At 42.0% G+C, this 17,923-nt stretch overlaps 1 protein-coding gene across 3 annotated transcripts in view; it reads left to right on the top strand.

The window, feature by feature from the left end:
- WLS (Wnt ligand secretion mediator) overlaps positions 1 to 17,923 on the top strand; it is a 143,965-nt gene that overhangs the window by 80,340 nt on the left and 45,702 nt on the right. For all 3 annotated transcript variants that reach the window (XM_054574545.1, XM_054574534.1, XM_054574525.1), the window contains exons 6-11: positions 2,722 to 2,890; positions 4,166 to 4,263; positions 4,618 to 4,681; positions 6,625 to 6,768; positions 8,035 to 8,118; positions 14,462 to 14,615. In XM_054574545.1, coding sequence (XP_054430520.1) covers positions 2,722 to 2,890; positions 4,166 to 4,263; positions 4,618 to 4,681; positions 6,625 to 6,768; positions 8,035 to 8,118; positions 14,462 to 14,615 — 713 coding nt within the window. The remainder of the gene's footprint in view (positions 1 to 2,721; positions 2,891 to 4,165; positions 4,264 to 4,617; positions 4,682 to 6,624; positions 6,769 to 8,034; positions 8,119 to 14,461; positions 14,616 to 17,923) is intronic.

Raw genomic sequence — 17,923 nt, 5'->3', positions numbered from 1 at the left:
TTTTTTCCCTCCAGCTTTCACATGCAAATTTTTATTAAATTCTATAGGTTCTATTTCTTTTGGCTCTTTATTCTGTCTTTATTGCTACACATTCCTGTGGTCTGAATCAGACACTTCCCTCTGTGTAGTGGGTTAACTGCCTCTCTCCTAACAGCACAACCAGAAGCATCATGCTCCTATAGCTATATTTATCCCCTTTCTTTCCCATATTACTGACTTTTCCCTTTTTGCTGAATTCTTCCCATTAATGTACAAATACCCTCTACCTTCTCCCATTCTTAAACAAAACCTTTTTTTCCTATTCCCCCTGAAGCCATCATGCCATTTTTCTGCTCTTTGTTTTTTACGGAAAAACCCCTTAGAAAACTTTTTCTGCATATGTTTTCCTCCTGTTTTCTCAAGCCCATTTCACCCCCGAACTCACCCCATGAAGCTCTTGACAGGATCACCGGTGATCCTCACATTCCAAATCCAGTTGTCACTTTTGAGTACTCAGTTTTCTTGACTCCTCCTCAGCATCTGACATGATTGATCACTCTCCTTTTTCTCAGCACCTCCTCCACCCCTCTTGTGGTTATTTGTGTCTTTTGCCAACCATCACTCAGTCTCCATTGCTGTTTCCAACCAACTTTCCAACCTCTTAAACTTTGGAGCCAGGGCTCAGTCTTTGGAACTTTTTTATTAGTGTTTTTTTATTCCTTGAGTGAGCTCATCTAACCTCACAGTTTTAAAAATCATCTAAATGATGACTCTTAATTTATAATCATCAACCTCAGCCTCTCCCAACTCTAGACCAGCTGTTTGTTCAATATCTTCACTTGCACAAAAATGCAACATGTGTAAGGAACACCTGATGTCCTCCCATTTCAAACTTGCTCCTCTCCTGGACAGTCACGTCTTAGGAAATGGGACTTAGGAAGTTCCATCCTGTCCCCTTGCTCAGGCTAGACACGTTGGAGTCATCCTTTCTACTTTTTCAGACTTCTCATCCAACCCACCGAAATCTCACCATTTTCATTGCTGCCACCCTAATCTAACCATTGCTATCACCATTATTTCTCATCTGGTTTATTGGAAATAGCCTCTCAACTGCGCTCTCTGCTTCCACCATTTTCCTCCCTATAATGTATTTACACTGCAACCAGATTGTTCCCTTTTAGGTAAAATTAGATTGTGTCACTCCTCTGCTCAAAGCTCTCTGTTGTCTTTGCATCTCCTTTGCCCTAGATGCTGTGGACTCCCTCTGATTTCATCTCCTGTCCTCTTTAGCACCCACCATCCTCTTGCTGCTCAAACATGCCTTTCATGCTCTCGCCTCAGGGCATTTGCACTTGCTGTTCCCGTTATCTGAACTGCTCTTACCCAGATATGTCTGTGGCTCAGTTCCTACTTTCCTTCAGGCCCTATGCTCATATCTCTTATCTTAAAGACTTTCCCTGTCTACCATATGTAAAACAGCACCTCTCTCCATTCTCCTACCTTGCTTTTTTTTCTTTATAATACTCATTCTTCTTTATTTATTATCTTTCCTCCATTATCCCTCCTCTCACCCCATCTGAATGCAGGTATCACTACAGCAGGACTTTTGTCTATTTTGTTTGCTACTATACCCCGAGTGTCCAGAATAGTGACCTGCACATAGCAGGAACTCAATGAACGTGAATTTGTTGAACAAATTAATGAATGAACCATGTCACTCCATTGATGAAACTTTTTTATTGGGTCCTCAGCTCTTTCAAATTCTCTAATGATGTATTCAGGTTTGCTCATGAGTTAAGCCCTTTTCACTTCTCTGGTATCGTGTGCTACATGAAGACCCCCAAAGGCTGTTCTAGGCTTCTGTGGCCCATCCAGACACTTCCCTCTGCTTGAAATGCCCTTCTACCTCCCTAACCATGACTCTCAACTCAGCTCAATTTCTGTCTCTGTCAAAGTTAGACGCCCCTGTAGCAGCGTGTGCACACTTCTGTCATATCACTTATCACACTCTGTCTCTCTCTCTGGCTAGGCACTAAATATATCTCCGCAAGTGCAAGAACTAGTCCTATTTATTTAGGTATCTATAGCCCTAATAAAGTGCCTGGTATATAATCTGTGTTTAATAGACATATGTACTTCATTGGTATAAATCAAAGTGGGAATAAATCAGTGACTAAATGAATGACATTTTGATAGAGAAGTGGCAGTTAATTATGTGACGGGGAAAAGTAAAATAAAAACTGAACAAGCTGCTAAAAGAATTTGTATTTCATATTGTTCAGAGTCATTTATTATTGAAATGAATATGCTTATATAATTCATAGTTGCTGAGGATAGCATAATAATAATGAATGTTCTTATTGATCAAGTTAATGATAACCTGGATAGGTAACAAAAGATAATTATATTCAATGAGGTCTCATTAAGAAAGCAAAGGAGGGTAAAAACATTGTAGGAAGTGTTTAACCTGAGCTAATACCAAAATAAAGTTCCAGGGATTAAGGAGGTTTGGTTTGATTAGCGAGAAAAGTCAAGATAACACTCCTTCATTCTACAGCGGTCCCAGCAAAATATAGGACATGTTGCATCTCTGTGTAGAAACTCATTCTGAGAGCTCAGAAACCGATCATACCGCATCAGTCCCAGTAACCAACATCTCACTTCCCCAAACTGGCTTCTGATTTTTGAAGATCTGCTTCCCAAATGGATAAAGTCATTTTCCTGATATTTTCTTGCCATCAGAGTCATCTTTGCCCTTGGAATTTCCATGACTTTTATCAATATCCCAGTTGAATGGTTTTCCATTGGGTTCGACTGGACCTGGATGCTACTGTTTGGTGATATTCGACAAGGCATCTTCTACGCAATGCTTCTCTCCTTCTGGATCATCTTCTGTGGGGAGCACATGATGGTAAGAGGAAGAGCCCCTGGGGAAGGGACAGTGCATGAGGCAGAATAAATTAGTGCTACAGGAGTAAGCTCCGTAGTCAGGCACTCGGTTCAAATTTCTGCTTCACCACTTGTTAGCTGAGGGGTCCTAGGCAAGTGACTTAATCACTCTGAATCTCAATTTCCTCATCTATAAGATAAAGGGTTTTTGTGAGATTTAAATGTAACATACTTAGCAGAAAGAAAGTAAACACATAAATATTAATGATGATGATGATGATTATTCCTTTGACCTCTACTGTGCTTGTCACAGGACCAAAGTAACCACTGGAGAGTGTGGGCCCAGTTCTTTCCAGCTGGCAATCTGTCCAGGTGGCCTAGTAACCCCTATTGGCCTGAAATACTGACCTCCCTGATCAGTTTGCACAGACACCAAATCATATTTCAAGAGGGATTGAAGGTACCGTGGATAAAAATAAGAATGGTGCCGTCATCTCGCTGTGGCTAAAATGATGTGCCAGCTGGAGCTGGGCCCCCATGTCAGGTGCATGGGCTTCCTAGTTAAGTGGGTTGTTCGTAAATTTCATTATGGCTCAGTTGTTGCTTCTGAAGCTTTGCAGCCCTTCCAGGAGAACAGTGAGAAGAGAGAAAGGCTCTTGCCTACTGCCAGGGTAAGCATGAGGGCCCTCCAGCAGTGACACACTGAGAATAGGCCCTCAGCAGCAGGAAGTGGAGAGGACTTGGGTACAGAAGAAGGACAGGCTGCCAGGTGGATTGCCCAGGGTGAATTGGTGTGGACCATCCCACCTGGGTCACAGCCTGGATTTTAAGATAATGTCTTTTGCCTTCCTCCATTTTCTCATTTTGCATTCCTTTATATTCTCTTTTAATGTCTTTGTATATGCAACAAGAGAAACCATTCTTGTTTTTAGTAAAGATAGGGAAAACATGTATTTATTTTCCTAACCATGAGACCTCTTACACTTGACGTATTTTAATGCCTTTTAGAGTCTTTACTTTGTCCTCTGGGGACCACCCCACCTTAACAAACAAGGGATAAGTCACATAGGAATTTAATTCTGAATGATTTAAACTATGAAGCTTTTCTTTATGTTCCCGTAGCATCCTATTGTTACTACTATGAGACAGATTTTGGTCTTTCTCATATGCCTAGAGTCGAGCGTGATGCTTGATACACAGCACGTTGTCAGCAAGGACTGTTGCAATGACTGACTCACCTACAGAATTGCTTTGCTCTCCTCCTCTTTATCTCATTTCTCAACTTGGCTTTCATCAGGATCAGCATGAGCGGAATCACATAGCAGGGTATTGGAAGCAAGTTGGACCAATCGCTGTTGGCTCTTTCTGCCTCTTCATATTTGACATGTGTGAGAGGTGAGGGGATGCCTATGGGACTTTGGGCTGAAATGTGCATCACCATGTCCACTGCCAGCTCTTCAGGAGGAATATCTGGAAGGAAGAAGGGTGGTTGGGAGCCTGTGGACTAAAAGGGTTGGACACGGTCACATCCTCAGATAAGGATTGGGATTAAGTCAAAGATGCAAAACTATTTGCAAAGATGCAAAAGGAGATGCAAACTCCTTTTCTCTTTAAGACCTCTGTGACTTTTCTTAGTCTAAACACAGCCCCCACCCCTCAATTGAAGAGCTAAGAACATGTAAAAAAGAAAGTTACCCTTGGCCTTTGTATTAATTGTGTCTTGCTTTTCTGTCTTATTTCTCTTTGTAGAGGGGTACAACTCACGAATCCCTTCTACAGTATCTGGACTACAGATGTTGGAACAGAGCTGGCTGTATCCTTCCTGGATGGGCTCAGGGTTTTAATTCTTCTTACAGCCTCCAGATCCCCAAGATCATTTTCTAATGATGTTCTCTGTATGGGCTAGCCAAAGCTTTGATCCTTAGACCAATGATAATGGCGTAATTAAGGCAAATAATGAGAGGAATTAATGCTTGCTTTCAAGCTCGGGTGAGAGCAGGCAGAATAAGGAGATCGCAGCACGTCCCTACGGCGGGAACAATCAAGAGTTGCTGGTCTTATTGTACCCCGTCTGAATTATCTTTTATACACTAGTTTACTGCAGACCGAAGCTTGACTAGCTTTTCCCTGGAGCCATGGAGGCACATATCTGGGCTCCTTGTGGGAGAGCCTGTTTGTGAAGTCGTCTGTGTGTGAGACTTCTTACAGTGACCTTGGTGTGCTGTCATACTATGCTGCTGCTATTCATTTCTGAGACCAAGTGGTGATGAGGCTAAGGTGATTAGTTCCAGACACATCGTTGAGGCTTCTGGTTGGTTGGCATACACTGTCTGAGTCATCTTCATGAAGCAGAAGTGACAGTCTTAGCTTATCCCTTTTAGGATGCTGGATTTAAATACATTATCTTCCTGAATAATATATGTTAAAACCTTTGGAAGAAAAAGCCTCTTCTCTGGAGTGGGGAGAAAGGCCTGGGCTGCATTCTTTCCTAATGGATAATATCTTGTCATGTGCTGGTAATATGCTTTGTCCAGCCATGATGTTTATATTGGTCTCTTATTAAAACGAGAAGTTTGGGAGCAAACTAAATCAGTTGTATTATCTTGAAGATGAGAGAGCTGAGCTCTCCCAACCCCTTCGTCACTCCTTCCCCCCATCAAAAACCAAACAGGGAATATATGCAGTGTTAGTCTACTCCAACCCTTTTGTTCTACTGGTATGATGGAAATTCAGGGAGGCAAATAAAATTACAAGTCCTGCAGCAAATAACTGTGTTCCCTTCATTTCATAGTACTATTGATTTTAGGAAAGAAGGAAAACCGTCATTAAATATGTTTAATATATTTAATGAAATATACATGTGGAGTTCACACTTGTTAAAATATTTAAAAATATGCAGCTTGGGATAGAGTGGTAGCAGAAAGGAGCTGAACCAGTCTCCCAAGCCTTACTCACCCCAAGCCTTAGAGGTTCTCAAACTGAACTTTAAAGATAGATCTTAGAGTTGCCCTGCTTGGTCTCAAAGTACATTGCCACCCCTTCAGCTCCCACGTTGTCCTTATGTTCTGCTCCCTGTTCCATTTGACAAGGTTGTTTTTGTGGTGGACGGAAGATTGTAAACAGAACCTCATGCCTGGTTTTACTTCAAGACATTCCGTCCCATGGCCAGCCGCCCTTAGCAGCCACTGTACCCAGCCCCACTCCATTTCCCTCTGATTCCAGGGTATCTCAATCTTCTTATAAAACTCCAGGGACTAGCCCAGTGGTTCCCAGGCATGGTTGTACTTAGTGTTCTATCCCTTGGAAAATCTGATTCCATATACCTGCAGCGAGAGACCTGAGCCACCTGTTTTTTAACTGCCCTGTGATTTTAATGCAGCTGTCCACCTGATCAGTACTTTGCAACTGATCCTGAATATTTTAGTGCTTTTCAAATTTTTTGTGCATATAAACCTCCGGAGGACCTTGCTAAAAGGCAGATTCTGATTCAGAAGGTCTAGGGTAGGCCCTAGAGTTTGCATTTTTCATAAGCAAAGCTCCATTTCTCTTATTTGCCTTAGGAGGCAATTTAGAACATTCCTCTCTGTGATACTTTTGTGTCAGAAAACCTCTATCACTAGCATTAGAACCAGGTTTTAGTATTTTACCCCCTTGAAAATTGCTTAAATATTTGGAGACAAATGGTATTGCCACCAGAGCTGGGAAAAGTGCCTGTGACCTTGGCTACCGTGCCATTTCCTTTACTGACACCATCAGATGGCCTTCATCATTGTGGCTGGGATCTGTCTCTGTCTGTATTTCCTGTTTCTGTGCTTCATGGTATTTCAGGTATTTCGGAACATCAGTGGGAAGCAGTCCAGCCTGCCAGCCATGAGCAAAGTCCGGCGGCTGCACTATGAAGTAAGCAAATCTCTTGGCTCATTTAGGAAATGGTACTCAATATCTCCTGCTTGATGTGTAAACACACACACACACACGCACACACACGCACACACACACGCACACACCCTATACCTGGAGATCGGAAGCCTTTATTTCAAATACACATACACAATGAGAGATTTCCATGTAATACAGGATTGCTGGGCAAAATAAGAGGCTAAATCCTACTCTGAGAAGCATCTAGCTGGGCTCTCTAAATCTTGGAGTTTTTTGTGGTATAAGTGCCTTTCAGTCCCCAGTGAGGAGTAAACTTGTCCAGCAGGTTCTTCAGCTTTGGGATGGAATGTAGATGCATACTAGATGGGAGATTTGAGGATGGTAGAATTGGGATTTGGCTTGGGGAAAGGCATTACTTAAAGTTCCCTTGCTGAGAATCAGCCTTAAGACTGGGATTCAGCCCAGATCATTGGATTTCCAGACTCCAGGAAGCCACAGTTCCCCTGAAATAATCTAGCAGGTGCTCAGATATAGTTCAGTAATCTAAGTTTAGAGATCATGTGCCTTATTCAAGAAACACACTCAACATCCTCAAATCTCTAATGCAGACAACACATTCTCAATTCCTCAAGGATCCCTTCCAGCTCATGCCAAAGTGGCAGTCCTTAGAGACAGGGGCCCAATTCCTCTGTGAAAAGAGAGACAGGAACAGCAGAACCGCAGGGTTTCTGTATTCAGTGGCTCTGCAGTAGGAGGCGTCCCTCCTCCCCGCCCCAAACAAGTGTGCCCTTCAGTCCTGCTCTCGGAAACCCTGGGCACGTTCTCAAGGTCTGCCTGTCTCTAGAACTAGAGTGACACATGAAAAAATTCAATCAGATCCACGTCATGTTGATTAATATGCATATTTCTCTTTGTTCACTGGAGCAGAATTTTATTTCAACTGCAGAAAACCTGAATTTGGTAACTTTGAACCCTTGCGGAGGAGCGTAACCAGCTTAGCAGAGAAATTAGCAGCCTCATAACATGCTGTGAATATAATTTCCCAGGCTCTGGTATTACTGTTTCATGAGAGATAAAAACATAGGAAATATTTGGCCCAATGCATTTTTCAGCCACATTCACCTCTGCAGGAGAAATGTTACTATGTGAAATTATTTTTACCATCACTCTTAGGGACTTGGTTTTATAGATTTCTTTAAAATTAGCTTTTTATAGAGTTATATATTGAGATAAGGATTGACGGTAGCTGGTGGAATGTTAAACTACTCTTTCTCTCTTTCCTAATAGGGGCTAATTTTCAGGTTCAAGTTCCTCATGCTCATCACCTTGGCCTGCGCTGCCATGACTGTCATCTTCTTTATTGTTAGTCAGGTAAGAGGACCCTGAGAGGTCAGGGTGAGAATGTCCCTGGAGAGGTGCTTCTACTCTGCACGGAAAATTCTATAGAGCTACTGAGAAAGGAGCAGGGAAGGTTATCATGCTGCACAGCTGATCAAGCCATGTTTTTAGACTTCAATCTGGGTCTTTTTATCGTCTGGCCAGAGGTGCACTGAATTTTCCCTTTCAGTGCCGCCTCATGGGAGGAAAAGTAAATTAAAAGCCTGCAGCCATATTGAAGAGCACTTGTTTCATTTACTTGAGAGAATGAACTTTTCAAGCCCTGTAGCAGAACACCAACAAGCATTAATTTGATTCGATCCTTATCTGGCATTAACATAGATCCTTTTACAGTTCATCAGCCATTCTTCGTAATAATTATATTGCCACTTAAACATGAAATGAAACTGAAAAGTCCCCCTGATAGAACTTTATCTTCCTGCTGGTTATTTCCAAAACTCAACATTTTTCTGTCCTTGAAAATCTTAACAATGCTAACGATTTTAAAATACTGGACTTGTTTTGGAAAGTACTACTTACATCTAATGTATTATATACCTATTGTTTATTTGAGCTTCACAGACACCCTGTGGGTACGAGTTGTTATCCCAGTTTGCTAGAATGTGAAATCTAGTGACCTTAGAGACATTTCCCACTTAATGCTGTCTTCTAGCTGGGTGGGACTTTGGATGGATTACTTAACAGTTCTAAGGCTTAATTTTCTTATCTGTAAAGTGAGTATAATAATAGTACCACTGTAAAAGGTGGCTGTATGGATCACATGAAGTCAAGCTTGCAAAGTGCTGTGCACTGTGCCTGGCACGTTGTGAGCATAAGTAGGTGTGCCCTTAGGAATAGCAAAAAGCATGAATGGTGTGCCAAAGGACATAGAATAAGTTAACAACCAGTACCCAGTCCTTTTGGCTTTTTTTTTTTTTTTTTTTTTAACCAACTGCTCTGTCATCCCTGTATTTGGCCAAAATTGAAAATGTTAGTAGTGCTCACAGAGCCTGAGGAGAAGACTTGCCCATTCTAGTAGCAAATTTCCTTCCATTACAGGAGCTTCTAAGTTTTGTGTCATGAACTCCTTGGTACCCCTGGTGAAGGCGATGGGCCACTTCTTTGAATGTATTTAAATGAGTGAAATAAAACAAAAACAGAAGCCTTGGACTTCAAAGTGAATCAGATATAGATAGATAGATAGATGGATGACATACATTTGCAATTATACATATGTACAACTAAAAAATTTCAAAATATGATTTCTACTGGTAAGAAATTACAGGTAGTGCTAATATTATGAGGGTTTGTTTTCTATATCCATAATTGAAAGAAACAGTAACTTTCAGTTAGAGACTGGTGAAAATAAAGATATAATTTTTTTCTCATTCCAGTTCACAGACCCCTTAGATTCCTTCAGGACACCCAAGAGTGCCTGTAATGTAAGTTAGGAGTCCCCAGAGTTCTGTTGGCTATGCCCACTGGACATTGCTAGTGTTGCTCCTGAAGGTTGGAGTGACTATGGAAAAAAATAAGAAATATATGCATATGTATCTTCATAAGTTCTGTTCACCACATCTGTTTTGACCTACAACAGTGCTGTGTTTGTATCAGACTGTTTGTTTATAAAACCTGGGAGCACTTCATTCACCACTCCAAATGCAGTAAAAATATTTCAAATTCTGAATGAGTTTTTTATTCAACCAGCTGAGGCTCAAACAAGTTGTGTGGGGTGGGAGGCCTGACTTACCCTTTGGCTGGTTCCCTCGTGTGACCAAAATGCTTTGCAGTCCTGCAGCCCTTCGGTAATGTGCTTAGCACAGCTGGCCCTGCCAGGCCGAGGGAGCAGGGCGCACCGCTCAGAGAAACGCTGCCTCAAGTAAGGCGGGCTGGGGAATAAAAGGCCACACCACGATATGTTCTCAGGAAGGACACCTTTGGTCCTAACACATATTTCTGCCACTTTCGAGAGCTGAAGTCTTTTTCCCACAGCCCCATCCCACTGGCTCCCTTGTCCCTGCAGCGTCCCTGCTATCTGAAGTCAAGAAGGGACATTTGGCTGCGGTCTAAGGCGGTTGTATGTTGTCCGAGTTTAACCTTGTACAGGTTTCATCCGTGTACCTTTTGAAAGCAAAGGAGGTCAGTCTCCCAAGGAACAGAGTTTGTGGCTTTGCTTTTGAGAAAAAGATTAATATTCCATTGCCCCAGTATTTTCTAACATAGCTCCAGCCTGTGGCTGGCTTTTTATATCTGCTGTGACAGTTGGCCCAGAGCGGATTTCAACTCGAAGAGGGTAGCGGTGAGGTCTTTTGGATTCCATTAGCTCCTCATATTCCTCCTGCTGGGTTATTTTTTAAGGTTTATTTATAGATATAAGACGTTTTCAGGCATAACTCTCAGTGTCCCAGGTACTGTATTAATATAGTCATCAGAGGATTTATTTTTTAATGTCATTTTGAAATGTCTCAGCAATGAGCTCACCTGAAAGAAAACCTATTGGGTAACTTTTTGAAATAGATCCCAGCCTTAGGTAAAAGGAATGTATTAAAACTTCCATTATGCTCCCGGGCTTGCTGGGAGAGCTTGCATTTAAGCCCCATGAAATATAATGCGAGGGGATCTCGCCAGGATATTGAAGCTCTGAGGCCAGGAATGAAAGACGGGCTGACGGAAGCTGTGGAATGCAGTGACCTTGAGGCTTTGTAGCTGGGTACTGAGGTGCAGTCTTTTAATGCCTGCAATTTTAATGGTCTCAGTCCTAGCAACCAAGCGGTGGCACATCACAGTCTGGTATTTTAGCCCCTTCCCTCTGGAAGAGAAAGAGGTGTTCCATTTAGAGGTGACAAGCAGTAGGGAACACAAGTGTAATGCAGGGTAGAAGGTCACCAACCTTCACCAAGGGGGCCTCCAGGTGCCTGACATTCAGGTCAAGCCATAAGCAGCAAACACCCAGAGCCTGTCCCCAGCTCTTTTTTTGTTTGTGTGACCACTTCATTCTGTTACTTACAGAGGAAATGTTTCCAGTAAGAGAGCCTGTGTCTGGGATTGAGAAATCTTGTTGTTAAGTGGAATGTTGGTTGTCAAGACTACTGGGTGTAAAAGGATTTGACCTTCACTTGGCTCCAGGGGTATAATTGGGTGGTTTCACACAAAAGTAAATTGTTCAAATGTTAAACCAGGAAAAACAGAAACTTTGAGAAATAAGACGGATACAGAAGAAAGATGATTTTCTTTTTCTTTTGGTTGGGGTTACCTGATTTTTTTTCTCTGAAAGTTAAAACGGGGTGGCCATCACCTCTCTGCCTTGGCATTAATGAGATTTTTGGACTTACAAGGCCCGCTCTGTTGAGGCTGCTTATTGTGGACATATCAGTGGGAATGCGCTTAGAGCTCAGGATGGATCAGGCATGAATAATTGAGAGATGAGAGGGGAAAACACAATTGTGTCTCCAAACAGCAGAGCGACACTGTATAGTTTATTTATTTATGCAAAATCAAACTCTTTGCCCTCACAGGAAAACAATACATTTAGAGTTTACAAATTAAGTAGTATGGGTAATTCTTCAAGTTTATCTAAATGACATGCATATGCCTCAAAGCAGACATACGAGGTGGGCATGAAAATGCTATTTCCTCCGTCTCCTGTGTGCCGCCTCACAGAGTACGAGCATCGCATTTAAGCGGTACTACTGTGAAATTGTGTTTTGCATATATACCCCATTTATTACATACTATGCTTTATATCTAAGTTGTACAGTGCATATATATTACTATACAGATTTGAATAAACAAACCAGTGTGTATATATACTATATAAACAATGTGCATTATGGTCAGTTAAGTGAATTTTCAAAAGAAAGTTGACCTTACACAATATTTGCCTTATAATTTAATTTAGGAGACTCACCCCTTTTTAAGATAATATTCTTATTGTTGGGTAATGGTTAAGTAAACCTTCTTTTGGGGTCAAGAGCCATGACTTCCTGGCTGAGCAGTTTGGGCAACACACTGTACCTCTATGTGTCATAGTTTACCCATGTGTTGAGTGGAACTATTACCTACCTACCTCATAGATTTGTTATTGAAACTAAATGATACCTCCCCTGTAAATTGTTTAGTGTAGTGCCTGACAAACCACTAACATTGGAAAGTGTTAACTATTATTATCCTTGTTATTATTTTTAAAAATCTTAGCTTTGCTAATACCTGTTAACTTATTGTTTTGAATGATTATAAAAGAATAAAGTAAATAGATATATGTAAATGAAATAACACTTATTACCTATTGACCTCTTACTTTTAAGTGCAATTATTGTGATTTGTTATGGGCTGAATATTTTCTCTTGCCTTAGGAATCAAATACTGCCTAAGCATGACTATTTCTAGCCCCACTTTCTGCCTCCATGTATTTTCACTGGCCTCCCTGCACATCCCTATACTTTTCTTATATTCATTCAGCAAATATCTGTCTCTTGAGCACCATTGTGTACCTGGCATGCAAGTGGGTGTTTCCTTAGATCAGTCATGACACTCCCGACAAGGATCAATTCCAGCAAAATTGTAAATCCTGAGTATTTACAGTGTATGTCATAGGAAGCGGGGTTTCTTACAGGCCAACAATCTTAATAGAGTAGAAAAAAAATAAGAACTGTCTTATTCCATTTTTCCTATACTTCTCCCAGCCTAGCTGCTCCTCCTTAGTCAGACAGATGTGTTCTCTCTGTAAAGACAGCAGGTGCATATATTTCCAGGAACCGAGGCTCCCTCTCCCTTTCCATTATATGGATTTAAAAAACTATCTTAAGTATTCTCTAAGTACTGTGATTGTTATAAAGTTAGGCTGTTCTGTACTTAAGAGTGACATTTGGAGACATTTCTAAGTAAACCCTAAGTAGCTTGAATTCTGGTTCATTATTCTAAAATCAGTAATGGTTTTGAAATCTTTCTTTGCCAAAATGTTTGTGAGCATGTCATATGAGGTGAATTATTTCCCAAAATAAATAAGAGTTCACGGTGGTGGTTTGTTTATGAATCACAAAAATGAAAAAAATTATATGTCTCCACACAATGTCAAATTAAAACTGATAAGTCTACAGTCAGTTAATCTGGTTAACTGGTACTCCGGGTCTTTCCGAAAGAACCAGCTGAGCTATGCCTGGGGCCCCAGGGGATTATGGGTTATAAAGAGGGTACCAAATGAATATAGACCTACTGCCTGGGAATCAGGAGGTGAAATCAACCTGTTAGTCATTAATATTTATATATATAGTGTGCCATCTTACACTTCAGCTCCTAGAAGAAGGGGCTCCTCAGGATGGCTGACATCACCCCACCTCATTAAGCTATCACAGGAACATCTGTCCAACACTTTCTTTTATTCCCACATTAAGAATTCATGTAGCAAGCAGAAGTGGTCAAAATCACTTCATTCTTCCCAGAGCTGGCACAAATCACTAGTCATTCACCTCAACAGTTCTGTTGACAGTTCTTAGTGTAATCCACATGTCTTCAGACAGCTCTTAAAACAATTACCAAGTCATTAGCATATAGACAAAAGCAGCCTCAAAACATTCTTGCAGAATTGTAAAGCTCCCAAAAGCTCTTAAGTACTTTTGTGAGTGACTTACACAGAGTGACATGATATAAAAAAAAAAGATTTATTGAGTGTTTACTGCATGCCAGGAAATTTCTAGAAATATTTTAACTTAATTCTCCTCAATAACCCTGCAAGTTCTTCTTTTGTGCTTAAGGAAACTAAGGTTCAGAGTCTCAGTCTTCTCCTACATTAAACCAAGCGGTGGAGGCTGGATTTGATTCCGGATCTCTGACTTCTGGAAGCCTGTGCCATTCTGCTTCCCCACATTGCCCCACTAAGGACTCGCTCTAAGGATTCATTTGTCTTCATTGAGCCCCTGTGGTACATCAGGCACTGAAGATACGGCAGTAAACGAATCAGAGAGGGTCTCTCCGTGGGAGTTTATAGCCAGATGAAAAGACAGATAACAGAGGAGGCGTTCTATGTGTGGATAAGTGTTAGACTCCAATATGGTTTCTTTAAAGTAGGGGTAACGATGAACTGTTGTTTTAGGAAGGACACTCCCCAGGTGATTTTGGTGTGCAGCCCACATGAGAAGTAGACTTCATGCCTGACACATAGAGTAACCCTGTAATTAATTTTTTTCTTACTAGTGTGATTCAGATTAAAAAATGGACTCTTACCCTGACCCTTCACTGTTCCCACATGTAGAAGAGGCTTGGTTTTTGTGTTGGTTGGTTCCTGTGTTGGTGCTGTGTTTCTTCTTGGCTCTAATTCAGTGTCGCTGTCTTTTTTCCATAGGTGACTGAAGGCCACTGGAAGTGGGGCGGCGTCACAGTCCAAGTGAACAGTGCCTTTTTCACAGGCATCTATGGGATGTGGAACCTATATGTCTTTGCTTTGATGTTCTTGTATGCACCATCCCATAAGAACTACGGGGATGACCAGTCTAATGGTGAGTCCCAGTCTCTCTAGTATAGCTCTATTTAAGGAAAACTAGGATTCTATCTCTACAACTTAAAAAGCAAGGGCCCCGGGCTCCCCAGTCAAACTTTCCCTCCAGGTATGAATGAACATCCCCACAAATTCCAGAGCCGTAAGACAACAAGGCAGTACATGGCAGATACTTCATTAAGTCCTCATTTTAAAAAGTCTGTAGAATACATTGGGAATATTATATTCTAGTCTAAAATATGTCCCAGATTTAGCAAAAAAAATTAAATTTGTTCTCCTCAATTTTTTGAGCAAAATTAACTGTTGAAAAGTATACCACATTCTTCTAGCTTGAGAAGCATAATCCTGTGATAGCCTAAGATCCTAAGATGGAGCTGGCTTCATTTTTCTCCTGCGCACTTTTTAGTTTGGACATGTGTCCAAACTAATTGCTCTTCTCCGGTCCCCACAGCCTTTCTCTCCCTAAGTGCTGTTGTGTCCTATCTCAGATGTTGATGCTTCAAAGAGCCTTAGAGAAATTAGCCAGTCTGGTCATTTTGTAGATGAGAAAACTGAGGCCCAGAGAAGGGAAGGTCTTGCCCGGGCTTTTCCACTAGCCATGGTGGGAAGAAATGAATATCATTGTCAAAGGCAGTGCTATTAATTCGGAATTGGTGACCCGGTAAACACCTGTTCTGATAGCTCCTTTTGCTTTGGGTATTTGAGTCTATACTGTTTGGCTCCACCCTTATTCTTTTATGTCTTTTTCACACCTGCTTTACCTTAGCTGTGTGCTTGCTATTCCCCAAATACAAGATGCTCTTTCTCAAGGCAGAGCCAGTGCCCTGCACTCTGCCTCAGACCAGGGCCTGTCCACCATGGCACAGAGGGTTGGCCTTGCTTGTAGGAAGTTCTTAGTGGGTGTGTGGTGAATTAGTAGATTCATATCCTGCCTCCATATGGAAGTCATAAAATCCTACCCATCTTCTGGGCTCATTCAAAATATTTCCCCCATCCTGAAACCTTTTCCTGATCACTCCAGTTGGAGTTCAGAAAATTACATTCAATAGAGTATTATCGCCACAGGACGTTAATAGGTTTTAGTAGTCAAGTAAGTTTGATAATCATTGGGTTTTTAATCAGCATCAATGGGGTTTTTACTAAAAGACATCTTAATGCCTTTAGCACATTAATACGTACTGTAAGTCATTTACAGTGGGTGAGAGTAACAGCATTTCCCAAAACTATTAAATCATATGGTCCTGGAACCCTTTTTCTAGGCAGTGTATCTTTTGGAACTAGTGTCCCAAGGAACAGGCCTGAGGGACAGGATTACACTTTTCATCTGGCATTCACTGTGCAGAGGTGGATGGGTTTGCCTGTCCCTTCTCTCGCCTTTTGGAACACTCACTCCTTAAGGGCAGGACTAGTTCCTAGGGGTGCTTTTGAAAATGTTGAACTACTTAATGCTTTTGAAGTAAGAGTTCTAGATTAGCTTTCCTATTTCACAGAGGAGAGTCGGGTAGGAGGAGGTGGGTGATGACGTGAGAAATGGAGCGGGGAGAGGAGGCATCTGTGCTGAGGATCAGCAGTGAAGGAATGGTCACAACTGTCATGTCTCCAGTACTACACCTGCCACTTCTCTGTGAGAGCGTCCTAGACATTAGGCCTTCCTTCCTACTCTTGACTTCTTGTCACATTCAGTATCAGGTTTACCTTTGGCCATGTGTCCTGGGCAACAGGGAAGAATTTTGACTTCCCTGCCCAACTCTGGGTTTGATTGACATCCTCTCTAGAAAGCTCATAAATTAGGCAGTCTTCATTTTCTGCTGCTTCCTTTCCTTTCCCCTTCTGGCACTCAGTGTTTTACTATATGCATGGAATGTGGAAGCAGGTAGCCTCCCCAACAGTGGGCCTCCATCACACCAGCAGGAAGGGATTCTGGGCTGGTGAACAAGAATTGCGATTTCATTTCATAGTCTTCCTCTTGGACTTTGACAGAACCCACGTGGACCTGGCCTTGACTTGAGAGTATTAAGCAGGAATCTAAAAGATGGACCTCCTGCCTTCCAGGGAAATTCCACATAAAGCAATCGCTGGACTTCCTGGGATGTTAGAATGATTATTCTAACGGGTAACAATTACTGAGTACTGACCTGTGCTACAGCACTTCATGTATATAACCTTTTCTGGTTGTTTTTGCTGTATGACTACAGGCAAACTGCCTAACTTCCCTGTGTGTCACGTCTCCCAGTTACAAGTGATCTCTTAGAGTCCTGTGCCACCATGAAATTCTCTGCTTTTCTTTCTTCCCGATAGCAAGGAAGGGGCAGAAGAGCATCTCCTGTCACAAAGTGGCAGCCCAGGGGGTGAGTCTGTCACAGGTAAGGGGTTCCCAAACACTGCTGAGAATTTGTCCAGCGCCAGCACTTTCAGGCACAGGGGAGGCCAGAGCTGAAGCCACCCCTGCAGACAGGATGACTGAGCTGAGGCCAGCCTGCAGGTCAGATGCTGGGGTGGGAGCCAGGCATTACGCAGCTTCCATTAGGGCTTCTTTGCCTGTGCAACCGCTACCGTCTTAGGCTCGAAACATTGCAGTTGAGAATAGCAGTTGATCTATTTCCCATCACATTTTTTTGTTGTTGTTGAAGACAGCTTGAACTGCAATTTCACAGAAAGCTCAAAAGCTAGTTCTCACGAGGAAGTCACCCTCTGAATCTTTTACCAAGTGGTGCTGGGAAATGTTCATGGTTGTTTTAGATTGTCACTATGACTGGGATGTGCCACTAGCCTCTAGTAACCAGATTCTAGGTGTGTTAAATATCCTGCATTGAGCAGAACAGTCCTTTGTAGTAAAGTACTGCCCTGCCCCTAATGCCAATAGGGCACCTGTTGGAAAACATTCTTCAAGCAGTTTAATGGGCACAGTCTTTTGGAACTTTGTTCTGAGCACAGACACAAAAGTCACATGATTTAGCAGTTCCATGATGGTGACATGATCAGCTCTGACTTCAGAGGAGCCCATGAGGTTTCCAAACCCTGGTGAGTTGGTTGTAGCCCCGGCAGTTTGGTTGTACCGTTGTTCCCTCACGGTGCCATGACCTGTGTGCATTTGGAAGGCGCTGTTTCCGGTTGGGTTCTCCGATCATTTTTCTCCTCTGCTCCTTTCTCTTTTCATCTCATCTGCCACCAAACCACACAATGTATCCCAGGAATTATGGCACATTTGCCAAGATTTTGACGCTCCCTAGAAAGACTAGTTTAGAATATTACATGGAAACCTAGAAAATGAACTTGTAGGGGGATATGCTGTAGTTTTAAATTCTGTGG

The sequence above is a fragment of the Pteronotus mesoamericanus genome, unplaced genomic scaffold (assembly GCF_021234165.1).
Source record: "Pteronotus mesoamericanus isolate MK-2021 breed Mesoamerican mustached bat unplaced genomic scaffold, CSHL_Meso_final contig_105, whole genome shotgun sequence".
Lineage (NCBI taxonomy): Eukaryota > Metazoa > Chordata > Mammalia > Chiroptera > Mormoopidae > Pteronotus > Pteronotus mesoamericanus.
Note: the sequence above shows the minus strand (reverse complement) of the source record. Positions and strands in the feature narration are given on the sequence as shown.